The sequence below is a fragment of the Panthera leo genome, chromosome B3, assembly GCF_018350215.1.
Source record: "Panthera leo isolate Ple1 chromosome B3, P.leo_Ple1_pat1.1, whole genome shotgun sequence".
NCBI lineage: Eukaryota > Metazoa > Chordata > Mammalia > Carnivora > Felidae > Panthera > Panthera leo.
The window spans coordinates 97,832,388-97,849,729 of record NC_056684.1 but is presented as its reverse complement, the minus strand read 5'-3'; the positions used below and the strand labels follow the sequence as shown (position 1 = coordinate 97,849,729).

The 17,342-nt window shown below is 35.0% G+C and overlaps 1 protein-coding gene across 3 annotated transcripts in view; it reads left to right on the top strand.

Moving 5' to 3' along the window:
- The window catches only part of MAP4K5 (mitogen-activated protein kinase kinase kinase kinase 5), a 110,487-nt gene that overhangs the window by 34,519 nt on the left and 58,626 nt on the right, over nucleotides 1-17,342 (top strand). For all 3 annotated transcript variants that reach the window (XM_042943183.1, XM_042943182.1, XM_042943181.1), the window contains exons 4-5: nucleotides 14,036-14,126; nucleotides 14,640-14,704. In XM_042943183.1, the coding sequence (XP_042799117.1) occupies nucleotides 14,036-14,126; nucleotides 14,640-14,704 (156 nt within the window). The remainder of the gene's footprint in view (nucleotides 1-14,035; nucleotides 14,127-14,639; nucleotides 14,705-17,342) is intronic.

The following is a 17,342-nucleotide window of genomic DNA, read 5'->3' as shown; positions in this document are numbered from 1 at the left end:
TTGTGAATTTAAAACTTATAGAGATTTTCCCTCTAGATGAGTTTTCAGAGTCTAAGAAAATTTTTTGTTAGAAATGACTATTGTATTTACATTCTGTGTTCATTTTTCTCAGTGGAAAAAAACTCCTTATTACCAACAAAAACAAATCAACAAGGTGTTGGAATATTATCTGACAGGATATTGAGCATTGAGTTAATCAGTTTTCTGGAAGTGATACTATTAATGTATTAGCTATACAGTAAAATCAGTTTTCCCTTTGGTATCTGTATTTCACATTGTTTTCATTTCATAAATGCAGAAACATATTTAGTACTTAACCTGTGCAAAAAGCTTTTCCATTGCTAAGTATTATAAATATTAAGAGAGCTACTTTTTGTATTGTAATTTTATTATAAATGATATGAAAAGTTTTAGGTTACCAGATTTTTATTTTTAAAACACATAATTGAAAACAATATTTTTAAATACTTGGATATCCAACCATAGTGAAATGGTTAAATAAATTAGGCTATATTCACATAATTTTAAATTATTTTTATTATGATAAAAGTACCTGTTTTAAGCTTTACCATCTTAACCATTTTTAAGCTTATAGTTTAATGATGTTAAGTGTATTTACATTGTTGTGAAACAGATCTCTGGAACTTTTTCATCTTGTAGATTGAAAGTCCATATCCATTAAACATTGTTCCCCTTCCACCGGCTCCTGCTGACCACCATCTCCATTCTTTATTGATAATTTTGATTGCTTTAGATACCTCCTATAATTGAAATCATACAGTGTTTGTCCTGTTGTGAGCAGCTTATTTCCCTTGGCGTAATATCCTTGAGGTTCATCCATGTTGCAGTATGTGACAGGATTTCCTTCCTTTTTTAAAGGCAGCATAGTATTCTGCTGTATGTATACGCTATGTTTGGTTTATCCATTTATCCATTTGTTGATGGACATTTGGGTTCCTTCTGTCTCTCAGCTATCATGATTCGTGCTGCTATGAACATGGGCATGCGAATATCTCTTTGATACTTGCTTTCAGTTTTTTTTTGGGGGGGTATATACGTAGATGTAGGATTACTAGATGATATGGTAGTAAATTTTTTTTTTTTTTAATATACGAAATTTATTGTCAAATTGGCTTCCATACAACACCCAGTGCTCATCCCAAAAAGTGCCCTCCTCAATACCCATCACCCACCCTCCCCTCCCTCCCACCCCCCATCAACCCTCAGTTTGTTCTCAGTTTTTAACAGTCTTTTATGCTTTGGCTCTCTCCCACTCTAACCTCTTTTTTTTTTTTTTTTTTCCTTCCCCTCCCTCTCCCATGGGTTTCTGTTAAGTTTCTCAGGATCCACATAAGAGTGAAAACATATGGTATCTGTCTTTCTCTGTATGGCTTATTTCACTTAGCATCACACTCTCCAGTTCCATCCACGTTGCTACAAAAGGCCATATTTCATTTTTTCTCATTGCCACGTAGTATTCCATTGTGTATATAAACCACAGTTTCTTTATCCATTCATCAGTTGATGGACATTTAGGCTCTTTCCACAATTTGGCTATTGTTGAGAGTGCTGCTATAAACATTGGGGTACAGGTGCCCCTATGCATCAGTACTCCTGTATCCTTTGGATAAATTCCTAGCAGTGCTAGATATGGTAGTAAATTTTTAATTTTTTGAGGAACTGCCATACTGTTTTCTGTAGTGATTGTACCAGTGTGCAGTACCGCCAATAGTACAGAATGGTTTCACCTTCTTCGTGTCCCTACTAACACTTGTTATTCTGGTTTTTTTTTTAATAATAGCTTTCCTGATGAATGTGAGGTGACATCTCATGGTTTTGATTTGCATTTCTCTGATGGTTAGTGATGTTGAGCATCTTTTTATATGCTTGTTGACCATATATCCTCTTTGGGGAAATATCTATTCTTTTGCCCATTTTTTAATTGGGTTATTTATTTTTTGTTGAGTTGTAGGAATTTTTCGTATATTCTGGATATTAACCACTTACCAGATAAATGGTTTACAAATATTTTCACCCATTCCACAGGTTGTCTTTTCACTCTGTTGATTGTGTCCATGGATGAACAAAAATTTTTAAGTTTGACATAGTCCCATTCATCTACTTTTGCCTTTGTTGCTTGTGCTTTTGGTGTCATATCTAAGAAAGCCTTGCCAAATCCAATGTCAGGAAGTTTTCCTCTAAGAGTTTTATAATTTTGAGTCTTACATTTTGATCTTTAATTCATTTTGAATTGGTTTTTGTACATATATGAGGGTCAAACTCCATTCTTTTGTATGAAGATACTCGGTTTTCCCAATACTATTTGTTGAAATGACTCTCTTTTCCTCTTTGAGTGGTCTTTGGCACTCTTGTCAAAGATCATTTGACCATAATTGTGTGGGTTTATTTTTGGGCTCTCCACTCTACCATTGATCTTTATGTCTGCCTTCACAAAGTAGCATGCTGTTGTTATTACTGTGGCTTTGTAATGTGTTTTGGAATCTGGAAGTGTGAGTTTTCCAACTTTGTCAAAATTATTTGTGGTCCCTTGAGATTCCATATGAATTTTAAGATGATTTTTTCCCGTATCTCCCAAGAAAATGCTACTGGGATTTTGATACAGATTACATTGAATCTGTAGATTGCTTTGGGTATTTTATTGACATCTTAACAGTAGTAAATTATCTTATTCCTGAACATGGGCTGTCTTTCTGTTTGTGTCATCTTTAATTTCTTTCAGCAATGTTTTGTAGTTTTCAGTGTACTTTACCTCCTAGGTCATGTTCATTCCTAAGTATGTTATTTTTGATGCTATTGTAAATAGAATTGTTTTCTTAATTTCCTTTTCTGATTATTCATTATTAATGTATAGAAACCCAACTGATTTTTTTGTGTTGAATTTGTATCTTACAGCTTTGCTGAATTTGTTTATTCTAAAAGTTTTTTTGTGGAATCTTTAGAGTTTCTACATATAAGATCATATCATGTGCAAACCAATAATTTTACTTCTTCCTTTCCAACTTGGATGCCTTTTAAATGATTTTTAGTGACACAATGTTTACAAAATAGGTTGTGAAACTGTAGAGTAGGAGTCCCAGTTTGTGTATATGGTAGGAGAAACCTTAAATATTTTATAGGACTGGAAGAAGACATCAAAATGTGAATGGTAAATGTCTCTGGATAGTGAATTTATGGGTAAATTTTATTTTATTCTTTATATTTTTCCACATTGACTAGACTATTGTAAGATAACAATATTAATGTGATACAATAATATGAAATAAAAGAGAAGTTTTATTTACTTTTAAAGTCATTTCCATTATTGATACACATATAGAACTAGACATGTTTCTGATAGTTTTCTGTGAATATTTATTAATAGAAGATTAAAGTAGGAAATATGAACAGTACTTTTAGTGGAAATACGAGAGATAGGAAAAGCATAAACCAATTGTTATTTGCTGAAATAACGATTGGTAAATCTTGTTTCACTTTTTGTGGAAATATTAAAATATGCTAAACTTAGTGAAAGTTCAATATGTAACATTAAAGAATATTTTGATGGTATTAGTCAAGGTTATAGCCCTCTCCAAAACATGGTCACATGAAGGAACAGAGTTTTAGGGGTTTAAGAGACAGAATAGGTTTGGGGCTCTGGAGATAGATTGCTAGGGTTCTAAACATTGTCCACCACTTAATAACTGCATAACTTCAGACAGCTTACTAGGAATTATAATAGTCGTTCTATTAAGGGAAGGAGGGTGGATGAAAATCACCTGTGGAACATTTAAAAAATAAACATTCCTACCTTCAAAAACTCCACCTTCAGAATATATCCAGACTTAATTTTCTCATCACTTTCTTTGCTGCCACTTTGGTCTAAGCCACTTCAACTTTAGCATGAGTTATCTCAATGATCATTCTGCTTTAGGCCTTATGATATCAACACCCCCCCAACTTTTTCCCTCCCCACCCCCTTAGGCGATATTGAATCTGTTCTCAACACATCTGTTCAGAAGCAATCCTTCTGAAACCAAGATACTATACTCTATTGCTCAAAAATCTCAGAGGCTTGCATCTTGCTTGGATTAAAATCCAAGGTCCTTATGATAATGGCTGAAAAGGCTATTTTTGATCTGGCCTTCTAATCCTTCGCTCATCTCATCTTCTACCACTGTTGTGGTTCACTTCAGAAACACTGGGCTTCTCTCTGTTTTCTAATGTGCCAGACACACTCCTGCTATAAAACTTGTATATTTGCTGTTCCTTATGTCTAGAATACTATTCTCATAGGGATCTATTTGACCTACTTCTTCACTACATTCATCTATATCCTCAAATACTATGTATATCTTATATATCCTATATATATATGGATATATATATGGATATATATATACACACACACTAAATGTATATATTGTAGCCTATAAATACTATATATATCCTATATACTCAAATACTATATATATATATACATATATATATATATGTATATATATATATATATATGCTCTATATTCTCAAATGCTATATATATTCTGTATAGGATATATATATGCCATATGTATATATATGCTATGTATATATGTGCCATATATGTGTGTGTATACACACACATATATCCTATACTATATCACAATACTATATATATTCCATATAGGATATATATATAGTATTTGAGGATACATATATTCTATATAGGATATCCTATATACAGGATATATATATATATATATATATATATATCCTATACTATATCACAATACTATGTATATTCTATATAGGGTATGTATAGTATTTGAGGATGTAGAGTATATATAGTATTTGAGTATATAGGATATTATATAGTATTATAGGATAGTATAAGGTAGCATATATCATATATATATATATATATATATATATATATATATCTCCTATATCCTATTCTCACAGGGATCGATTTGACCTACTCCCTCACTATATTCATCTGTATTCCTCAAATATCACCCTACTAGAAAGGCCTTTCCAACCATTCAGTCTTAGTATGGGTAAACTAGAAATAAACTTGCCCATTGCCCAACCAATGACTATCAAAAAAATATTGCCTGTCTTGAATTGGAGTCGCACTGTGTGTGGCTTTAAAAACCTTAGTTTTTCAGTTTGTCTCCTAGGGTAGCACACTCAGCCACCTAGCAGAAACAAGTGTAGTTTCTCAACTTTGACCCAAGCTTCAAAGAATTCCAATAGATAAAGTTCCAAGAAATAAGAGTTCAAAGTCAAACATCACAGAAGACACAAGGAATTAAGGTACCTTGAGCAAGAGCCAGCAGAAACAACAACAGAACATGAAGACATCAGATTTTGGAGTTATATACTCAATATATGATATGATTAGATAAATTAAAAAGTCATGAAAATATGAGTAAAAAGTAAACTGTTGGAAGGAGCAGATTTTTATTTTATTTATTTATTTATTTATTTATTTATTTATTTATCACCCACCCCCCCACCCCCATCAACCCTCAGTTTGTTCTCAGTTTTTAAGAGTTTCTTATAGTTTGTCTCCCTCCCTCTCTAACTTTTCTTTCCCTTCCCCTCCCCCATGGTCTTCTGTTAAGTTTCTCAGGATCCACTCAAGAGTGAAAACATATGGTATCTGTCTTTCTCTATATGACTTATTTCACTTACCATAACACTCTCCAGTTCCATCCACGTTGCTACAAAAGGCCATATTTCATTCTCGTTGCTGCGTAGTATTCCATTGTGTATATAAACTACAATTTCTTTATCCATTCATCAGTTGATGGACATTTAGGCTCTTTCCATAATTTGGCTATTGTTGAAAGTACTGCTATAAACATTGGGGTACAAGTGCCCCTATGCATCAGTACTCCTGTATCCCTTGGGTAAATTCCTAGTGGTGCTATTGCTGGGTCATAGGGTAGATCTATTTTTAATTTTTTGAGGAACCTCCACACTGTTTTCCAGAGCGGCTGCACCAGTTTGCATTCCCACCAACAGTGCAAGAGTGTTCCCGTTCAGGAGCAGATTTTTAAAAGAACCAAATTGATCTTCTAGAAACGAAAAATCATTACAAATTTAACATTCAACAGATGTAACAAGTTAGACATAGCTGAAGAGGCAATGAAGAAACTGTGCAAAATATAGCAAGCACAGAGAAGCAGACAAAAAATAAGAAAATGTAAAATACATGGAAGATAGAGTGAAAAGATTTAACAGAGATCTAATCAGAGTAGGGCTACATTTGGGCAAAGGGAATGTTTGAAGCATTTATTGTGAAAAATTTTCCAGAACTGACAGGAAACACCAAATATTTAAGAATTCCAACCAGAAAAAAATTTTTTTAAAAGTGCACATTTGCATATGTCATGGTGAAACTGCAAAATACTGAAGACAGAAAATCTTTAAATCAACTAGAGAAGACATTATAGAAGAAGGACTATTAAGACTTAACAGTGACTTACCAAAACAATGAAGGTAGAAGACAGTGGATATCTTCAAAGAACTAAGAGGACTATAAACCTAGAATTGTACATCCAATGAAGATACCTTTTAATAATGAAGGCAGGATAAAGGCATTTTCATACAGAAGCTAACCATGTTTGTCACCAATAGAAACTCACTAAGGGAAATTCTAAAAGATAAACATTAAGCAGAAGGAATGTGATACCAGATGGTAAGTCTGAGATGCAAAAAGTAAGAAGAGCAAAGAAAGTGATTAAATATGAGTAAATTTCAAAAAACTAAAGCATACCTATATACAAAATGATAATGAAGATGATCTTTGCGAGAAAAGAACTAATATTCTGGCCAACAATAGAATGAGTTGGGAAGAGGTAATAGAGTTAAAGCATTCCATTGTTATTGTATTGTTTGAAAGGGGGAGTAAAGATAGGAATTATATGTAGTCTTTACCAAGGAAAATATGCACATTAAAGTTTCTAGGGTAGCTTCTGAAGAATAGAAATAGTTTCTTTTCCAAACTGTTAGTGGGCGGTGAGTGGGTGTGGGAGAAAAAAACAAAACCAACCAACCAAACAAAAAACTCTAGCTTTTGAATATATTCCCTAGAAGTCAACAGTTATTCCTGGATTTAATCTCTTCCTTGCTCTGACTTATATAGTTTTTAGCTCATGCTGTGTTGACATTCTAATCATAGGCCACACCTCAATAAGGAGTCCACTCCTTAACAGAGTTGATTGTACTTCTTTTGCTGGAAAGAGGAACATTACAGTAAATATATTGCCAGGGGCCTGGGAATTATCTGATCTACTCCCAGATATTCCCATTCCACTTGTCAGGGCCCCCCCACCTCTTTTTTTTTTAAACCCATTGCAGTTGCAAAGTCAGCTGAGGGTATGATGTCATGATTCAGCAATTCCAAAGATGACTTTCTGATTTGGGCTGTTAGGATTTCATAATGGTGCTTTTTCTCGCTATGCCTTGGGCCAGATGTTCTAGAAATTAGCATTGTCCTTTTATTGCTGTGTTGCTAAAGGAACCATACTATAGCTCAACTTTAAGCCCTTTAAATTGCTGTAGATCAGCAGCTGCTCATGTAATTATAGATACTGGTTTAATTGATGACCTCGGTATTAAATCCATGATTTGCTACCATATTATTTGAGGGAGCATGCAGTGAATCTTATTGCTGCCTTTCATTTTGTCACAACCAGATTTTTAATACCTAATACCTTCCCTTCTTTCTTATTTTTTTAAGGGGGCATGATTAAAAGGGGGCTTTTAATCATTTCCCAAGTTCTATCTTTTAGGACCTGTTTGGTTGCAAGAAACCCTTAAAAGAATATTGAATCCAGGTATAATCCAGAGGACTCTTACACGAAGAGTGCAACCAGTTTACTCCTGTTTATTTCCAGAATGTGAATGCCTGTGCTTTTTATGTCAACCAGTGCATCCTATAGAGTTCTAGTGTATTGCCTTCCAAGGCTTCTCTTCTTTCCTTATGTTTTTAGAAATGCCTTAAGTGTGGTGTTAACAAAAGTCCAACCTGATCCTAATCTTAATGGACTGATTATAGCAGAAGTAGCTGGTAGCTGAATAAACACTGACATTGGCTAATTGTATTCAAAACTAAGAAGCTGAAAGCAAAAATCAACCACCTAAGTGACCCCAGGTATTAAGACTACATTTTTTTTTATAGAGTAGTCTGTTGGAGGGAATGGGCTGCTCAATCCACTTAAAAACTGTAGTTGAGGGGTACCTGGGTGGCTCAGTCAGTTAAGCGTTCAACTCTTGATTTTTGGCTTGGGTCATGATCTTGCAGTTTGTGAGTTCGAGCCTCAAGTCTGGCTCTGCACTGTCAGTGTAGAACCTGCTTGGGATTCTCTCTTACCACCCCCTCGCTGCCCCTCCCCCCCTCAAAATAAGTAAATAAACTTTAAAAACAAAACTTAAAAAAAATGGTAGTTTAGGGTTGTAGTATGATGATAGACAGGAGATGGCTTAGGAACAAGGGACAGCAGTAGAGTTTCTCCCTCTTTAAAACTTGGGTTTTAGGACATTGCAGTGCTTGTTGCCCTTATTACCAAATCTATCTTTGAATATTAGCCTTGCAACACTGGTAGAAGTTGCAATCACTGCGCTGGTGGTCACTGAACATTCTAACCGGGAACCCTAATGCAACACTTAAAAAAATTAAAAATGCAAATCCCAGTGTCAGTACCATCTAGAACCAGAATGAAATAACCAATACCTGCACTGTCCATTTCTTCTTTATAGCTACCTTCCAGGATTCAGGCCAATCTTAAGAGCACTAAGAAACAGGACTCATTCCAGTGTCAACCATCCCAGACACACAGCTTCCATCCTTCTCTCGTTGGATCACTTTTTTGGCTAAAGAGGGCCACTCTTTTCCTAGGAGTATGAGGCTGAGTTCCTTAAGACAGCCAACCAGCCAGACATAATCACCCACCCTTAAAAGAGTCTAAAGTTATAAGTTTCTGGTCTCGGTGGTCAGCTATCTGATCCAGCTATCTCTGCCTGTGCTTTGGCACACATTCAAGCTCTAGTGGATCTTTCCCTTCCTATATAAAGATGTACTCATAAGCCAGGTTTTCAGTACATCTCTAGTGACCTTAGCCACCGTCATTCATAGACTCTAATATTCCACTTTTAATGTGATTCTGCTGATTACCAATGACTTAGTCTCCATGGTTCAAATTTTACAGAGACCAAATATAATTAGCTCATCTCATTTCTTTTAGGTCAGTTGTCCACCTCTGTGCCTTCAGCAAGTAGAAGATCACATGACACAAATTGTAGTTCTTGATGCATAGAGGTCAGTTTTCTTAGGAGGGCTATGGAGAGGCTGCCAGAGGTTAGTCCCTTAGAAAAGAAGTGTCATTAACACAAATAGAAAGTCCAAAGAGAAAATTGATTTTTAAAAGAAGATACTGGTATCTTGGGACATATTAAATTCAGGGAGCTAGCAAGACCTCCAGAAGGAAATAACAGGTACTTAGTCAAAACTGCAGACATGGGGCTCTGTATTTCTCAGCTAGTCTCATCTTCACATTGCCTAAGTATGAAGAATAAAACTTTTCTTTTTTGAGAAAGTAAACTCCTCAAAACCCATTTATACATGAACAACAGAGCTGGAACCTCTAGGCCTGAAGCGTCTGAATCCAGTGGATTTTATGGTATATATCAAGGAAAGGAAACAGTAGTCTGGCATCACCCAATCAGAAGAATAAAATAAACCCCAATTTAGATCATTTTGAAGAAGCTGATATAAGCCATCAAAGAATAGCTACTTCTGTAATAAATAACTACATTTAGCTTATCTGCCTTTCAGGATAGACTGCAGAAATATTATCTTTATGTAAGTCTGTTCCATGGTACAGTTTCAATTCAAAGAAGATTCTACCCCCTTTGCATTAAATCTTAAGACAATGGTGAATCAGATATACGAAGAATATATTCAAAAATAGAGTTTACTCACTAAATATATCAAAGAAGCCGCAGTCCTCAAACATCTGAGTTATTAATGACCTATTCTTGTGAACTCTAGTTTCCATCTACAACTGTAAAAAACTGTTGCTTAGCCTCACCAAGGCCCCACCTTTTTTGGCGGAAAGCTCACATAGCTTCTGCTGAGACCACAGTTGTGGGGTGGACCTCACCTAAATTTCCCCAGGAAGTAGTGGTTTATTATTAGTATTAGTTCAGCCATATTATTGGCTTTTATAAGTCAGTTTAAGAATTTAGACACCATTAAGAAGTTAGGCATCATACCGGGTGTTATATATAGGGGATGAATCACTGATTATAGTACTATATGCTAACTAGGATATAAATTAAAAATAATTAAAATTAAAAAATAAAAGGACTTCACTGGAAAAAACCAATTTTTTTTTAATGTTTATCATTTTTGAGAGAGAGAGGGAGAGACAGAGAGCAAACCGGGAAGGGGCAGAGAGAGAGGGAGACACAGAATCAGAAGCAGGCTCCAGGCTCTGAGCTGTCAGCACAGAGGCTGATGCAGGGCTCGAACTCACAGACCGCGAGATCATGACCTGAGCTATATATAACCCAACTGACTGAGGCACCCAGGCACCCCTGGAAAAAAAACCTTTATATTATCTGTGGCTCTGCTCCCTTCCAGGGGCACAGGCAGTGGAAATTGCCCATATGCAATTTTGTGTGTTCTGAAAAATGGTACAAGTATGGTTTAAAATGATCATAAGAGGGGCACCTAGGCCCCTGGGTGGCTCCGTTGAGCGTCTGACTTCAGCTCAGGTCGTGGTCTCGAAGTTCATGAGTTCAAGCCCTACATCAGGCTCGCTGCTGTCAGCACAGAGCCTGCTTCAATCCTGTCACCCTCTCTCTCTCTGTCTAGCACCCATTTGCACTCTCAAAAATAATAAAGAAAAACATTTAAAAATAAAAAAAATAAATAAAATCATAAGCATGTTTAGGCTACTGAGATGAAACATATTCTGTTTAAAATTTTATAAAAAAAAAAAAAAAGAAGTTAGGCATCATTTGTGAAGTTACTCCTGTGAGAAAATCTGTTCTAAATTCCAGACTTAACTGAAGCATTTTCAGCACAGTTCACATATGACTTCTGTGCACATTTAAAAGTGAGTAGACTGAGGGGCGCCTGGGTGGCTCAGTTAAGCGTCCAACTTTGGCTCAGGTCATGATCTCACAGTTTGTGAGTTCGAGCCCTGCATTAGCCTCTGTGCTGACAGCTCGGAGCCTGGAGCCTGCTTCAGATTCTGTGTTTCCCTTTCTCTCTCTGCTCCTAGCCTGCTCACACACTCTCTCTCTCTCTCAAAAATAAACATTAAAAAAAAAAAAAAAAACGAGTAGACTGAAATCCAAAGAGTAGTATATATTAACAAAGTTAGGTGATTCTTTATTCTTCTTTCATGTGTCATTCAGAGCTTCCTAATAAAGTGAAGGATAAACTAGAATCTAGCCTGCTTGTTGGAGATTAGCATGTGTAAAGAATGTTTTAATGCTGTAATGGAAAAGGCACAAGTAGAGGAGTGAGATACAAGGAGAAACAATATTCTGGTGCCCAGGAGCAGACATAGACAGTCTGTGCACCTTGGTGAGCAGGCTTTTTACTGTAATTTGCAGGCTTTACTCCCTACTTCTACATAAATTGATAATGGGAAACACAGATCATCATCTGTTTTAGATTATCTCCATTAAGCCCCTTCTACTGGCAGATGATTATGAAATAGGGTGTTTTGTTTTTGTTTTTGTTTTAGAGTGAAATCTTGCCTTTTACAACAACATGGATGGATCTAGAGGGTACAATGCTAAGTGAAATAAGTCAGAGAAAGACAAATACCATATAATTTCACTCATATCTGGAATTTAAGAAATAAATGAACAAAGAAACAAAAAAACCAGACTTAACTATAGAGACAAACTGATGGTTACCAGAGGGGAGGTGGGTGACATAGGTGAAAGGGATTAAGAGCACAGTTATCATGATGAGCAGTGAGTAATGTATAGAATTGTTGAATCACTATATTGTATACCTGTGTACAGAATTGTTCACTGTGTACACTGTGTTGTATACCTGAAACTAACATAATGCTGTATGTTAACTAGAATTAAGATAAAAACTTGAAAAAAAAAAGACTACTGTACAAAATGAAGTTTGATGGTATGGTGACAATACCATTTTAGGTGGTGTTCCCATAATAATTACGAAATTCCCATATCTAACCTGTATTTCATTTTTTAATTTTTTTTTTTTAATGTTTATTATTTTGAGAGACAGAGCAAGTGAGAGAGAGAGACCACTAGCCGGGAAGGGGCAGAGAGAGAGGGAGACAGAATATGAAGCAGGCTCCAGGCCCTGAGCTCTTAGCACAGAGCCGGATGTGGGGCTTGAACTCACTGAGAGGTCATGACCTGAGCCAAACTAAGATGCTTAACCAACTGAGCCACCCAGGCATTCCTAACAAGTATTTCATTTTGTTAACTTTTCCTGTATAACTCAAACAAGAGTGTGATAAATTGGCAAACATGAATAAATTGGTAAATTTGTGATAAACATGATAAATTGGCAAACAAGTTTGTGATAAATTGGCAAATATGAATAAGAAGAAAGCAAAATTACTTTTTTTTTATGTTTATTTTTTAGAGAGCTCGTGAGCGGGGGAGGGGTGAGAGTGGGGGACAGAGAATCCAAAGTGGGCTCTGTGCTGACAGCAGACGCCGATGTGGGGCTCAAACTCACCAACTGCGAGATCATGATCTGAGCTGAAGTCAAGACGCTTAACCAATTGAACCACCCAGGTGCCCCTACTTTTTTTTTTTTTTTTAATTTAAATTTTAGTTAACATGCAATGCGGTATTGGTTTCAGGAGCAGAATTCACTGATTCACCACTTCCATACAACGCCTAGTGCTCATCACAAGTGCTCTCCTTAATACCCATCACCCATCTAGCCCATCTCCCACCCACCTCCCTCCATCAGCCTTCAGTTCTCTATTGTTAAGAGTCTCTTGTGGTTTGTTTCCCTCTCCTCTCCCTCCCCCTCAACTCCCCATATGTACATCTGTTTTGTTTCTTAAATTCTGCGTGTCAGTGAAGTAAAAAAAATACAGGCTCGAAGGGGTACATTCACCCCAATGTTTATAGCAGCATTATCAACAATAGCCAAACTATGGAAAGAGCCCAGCTGATGAATGGATAAAGAAAATGTGGTATATATACAACGGAATATTACTTAACCATCAAAAAGAATGAAATCTTGGGCACCTGGGTGGCTCAGTTGTTAAGTGTCCGACTCTTGATTTTGGCTCAGGTCTTGATCTCATGGTTCTTGGGATCAAGCCCTGTGTTGGACTCTGTGCTGACAGCACAGAACCTGCTTGGGATTCTCTCTCTCTCTCTCTCTCTCTCTCTCTCTCTCTCTCTCTGACCCTACCCTGTTTGCATGCTCTCTCTCTCTCTCTCTCTCAAAATAAATAAACACTAAAAACAAAAGACAACAACAAAAAAAGAATGAAATCTTGCCATTTCGTGGCATGAACTAGAAAATATGGTAAGTGATAAGTCAAGCAGAGCAAAATTACTTTTAATTTTACCGCCTGGACATAAACATTGTGTAAGTTTTTTAAGATACTTCTTTCTTTATACATATGTATTTATATAATGTATATAAAATACCCCTTTTTTAACATAGCATGAACATATTTTCATATCAAAACATGTTTTAACTGCATTATATGTATAACTGTGCCATAAATTATTTACTCATTCTTCCATTATTAAGTCACATTGTAGAAAACATTTATCTCTGTGCACATCTCCTTCAGAAAAAAATTTTTTAAAGTGAAATGATGAGTTCGAAGATTTTGTGTATTTTTAAGGCTTCTGCTTCTTTAGAAAGAATGTAGCAGTTTATATTCCCAGTTTATATTCCCTTATATTGAGTATCTAATTCCTCATCTCTAACATTTACTGTAAAGTTTTCTTTTTTCCCATATATGACTCAAAACGTAACTTTGTTACTAAGTTTTATCATTTTGTTTTTCAGGAGATGATTTTTCTTTGATTCAACAAGAAATATTTATGGTTAAAGAATGTAAACATTGCAACATTGTTGCCTACTTTGGGAGCTATCTCAGGTAAAAAAACAACAACAACAACAACATCTGCTCTTCTTGAATTTTGCACTTCTTTACTACCACTCTCCCTGCCTTTCATGTAAATGCTATTATACATATAAAATTTTAAAGTTATATTGTCTGAAGTTCTAAAATTTCTCAGGTTTTCTTATAGTCTCCCCCGTTATATTAATAATGACATCTCCATTTATGCGTTTATACCTTATCTGACAATAAATATTATGAATGATTACAAGTGTTTTATCGCATAAAACTTATTCTAAACCATTTAAGATGGGAGCAAAACTGAAGTTACTCTGCTCTTCTGAATCTGGAAGAGAGACTGCCAGGGCAGTTTCCTGTTCCACCCTGTAATCCATTCTAAACCTTGGTGTGCTGAAGAGTGAAAGCCTTCAGGGTATTTCTTTCTTTTCTTTTCTTTTTTTTTTTTTTTTTTTTTTTAATATAATTTATTGTAAGGGTATTTCAGTGATTGAGAATTACTAGCTAATATAATTTTCTTTCTCTTATTAGTCGAGAAAAACTGTGGATTTGTATGGAATACTGTGGTGGCGGATCACTTCAAGATATTTACCATGGTACTGTTCATTTGACTTTACATTTTAAAAACAAACTTTTGAGTTTAATGATTGTTGTTTTACATTTCTAGTTAACCAGGGATGTTGATGGGTACATATACCGTTTTTACATTGTTGTATTCTGCTCCTGCAGTATTGCATAAAAGAAATCTAAACTTTATTTATTTATTTATTTATTTTGGTTTTTTAGTAAATTTTCTGAAACCTGATCTGAGAAATCCAGAAGTTCTTATACAGTCCAAATTTTGCTTTTTAGATGTAGTCTCTAGGAAATCTATGTGTGTCTAGGGAAGTATTTTATCTATATTTGAAACTGCCTCAATTTTTGTAAATAAGAATTGAATTACGGGTGGGAGGGAGGGCAGGGTGGGTGATGGATATTGAGGAGGGCACCTTTTGGGATAAGCACTGGGTGTTGTATGGAAACCAATTTGACAGTAAATTTCATATATTAAAAAAATAATAAATAAATAAATAAATAAATAAATAAATAAATAAATAAAAAGAATTGAATTACAAAGGTTAACTCTCACATAAAAGAAATTGTATATCTATCTTAGAAATCACTTAACCTAACTAAGCAAACAACTAGGTTTAGTTGTTGATGTATTTTTGTATTAAAAATGTATAATTTTCAGGGCACCTGGGTGGCTTAGCTGGTTAAGTGTCTAACCTCGGCTCAGGTCATGATCTCATGGTTCATGAGTTCGAGCCCTGCTTAGGGCTCTGTGCGGACAGCTCAGAACCTGGAGCCTGCTTTGGATTCTGTGTCTCCCTCTCTGTGGCCCTCCCCCACTTGTGCGTGTGCGCTCTCTCTCTCTCAGAAGTAATAAAGGAATAAACTTTTTAAAAATACTGAAAAAATATATTTTCAAAAACTTGAAGTATTTTATTGAACATTCTGTTAATTTAGGCAGTTTTCTGAGTTGAATTAGATATTACCCATAATACCATTTAGAAATAGTCTTTGTTTTGGCTCTACAATTTAGCTTCCAATTTGTTTTCTTTTTGACAGTTTCCTGATGTTTTAGTTAATGAGACTAAACACAGGTCCTTATAAAACAATTTCTATTTTCTTTATTTAACTAAATATGGAATAGTAAAACTCCCATTGCAACTTTGTACTGTATAGTTTATTAAGAATTATCTGAAATATTTTCAAACATTTCTATGCTAAAAGCTTTATATGACAGCCTTATCAAATTTCAGTCATCCAGTTAACAAATGCCATCATAGTGGATGTAAAAATAAGTGCTCTTCAGGTGTAAATAATAATTTAAATAATTTAAATAATTTCAGGTGGAAATAATATTTAAATAATTTGTAGCTTGTAGAGCTCAGATTGTTAAAATATCAGTCAATTGGGGTGACTCAGTGGGTTGAGTGTCCACCCCTTGATTTTGGCTCAGATCATGATCTTAAAGTTGCAAGATTGGGTCCCGCATTGGGCTCTGTACTGAGTGTGGAGCCTGCTTAAGATTCTCTCTCTCCCTCTCCTTCTGCCCCTCCCTGCTTTCTAAATAAAAAAAATAATAATAATAATTTAAAAATTAGTAGAGCAATGGTTAAATAAACTATGTTGCACCTACAATATGGAATACTGTGAAGCATTTAAAAAGGTAAAGTAGCTCCGTTTATATCCACTAGCTGTATCTCCCCAAGGCCTCTTTTTAAATGGAAAAACTAGATCATGAAAAAACATGTATAGCATAACCGATAACACTTAGACATTTAAAAATATAATTTTTTATATTCACATTACATATGAATGTTAATGCACAACAAAATGAAAAGATGTGTCCCAGTCATTACTTCTAGGGGAGAAATGGGACTCCTAAGTAAAATTTTGAATTATAATGAAAATGTACTGATGTATTATTTAATTATAAATTAATAAATATAATAATTACCTAATTCTGTCACAACAAATAACCCATGACCAAAAAAAAATAGTTGTGATTGATGTCTAAAGTCTGGATACTTTTTATTTAAAATAATTTTTAGCACCACATACATATTACAATTATATAAAATATTACAGAGTTTTTAAAACAAGAACAAATCCATTTTTTTACACACTAGTCATTTTCTTATGTATTATATCATGCTAGAATTATTGTTCTCTTATTTTACCATGTGTCTGATTTAAAAGAATTATTGGTACGGGCACCTGGGTGGCTCAGTCGGTTGAGCATCCGACTTCGGCTCAGGTCATGATCTCGCAGTTTGTGGGTTCGAGCCCCGCATTGGGCTCTGTGCTGACAGCTCAGAGCCTAGAGCCTGCTTCAGATTCTGCCTCTCCTTCTCTCTCTGTCCCTCTCCCACCTGCGCTCTGTCTCCCTCTGTCTCTCAAAAATAAATAAATGAAAAAATAAAGAATTATTGGTAGAAAACAACTCTGTGCCACTCAATTTAAAATTCTTTTCTGTGATTTTAGGAAGAATTATCATTTATATGAAAAGTTTTTATATAATTATCATTTTTATTCACACTGACAGAACAAGAACTCAAGAATATGGATAAATAAACCTATATAACTGGCATTGTTTTTACTACTTCCCCTTTTAAACTTAATGAATAATTTAAGACATTAATCTTACTTCTTGATATTTCTACTTTTCATTACTAAACCTGATAT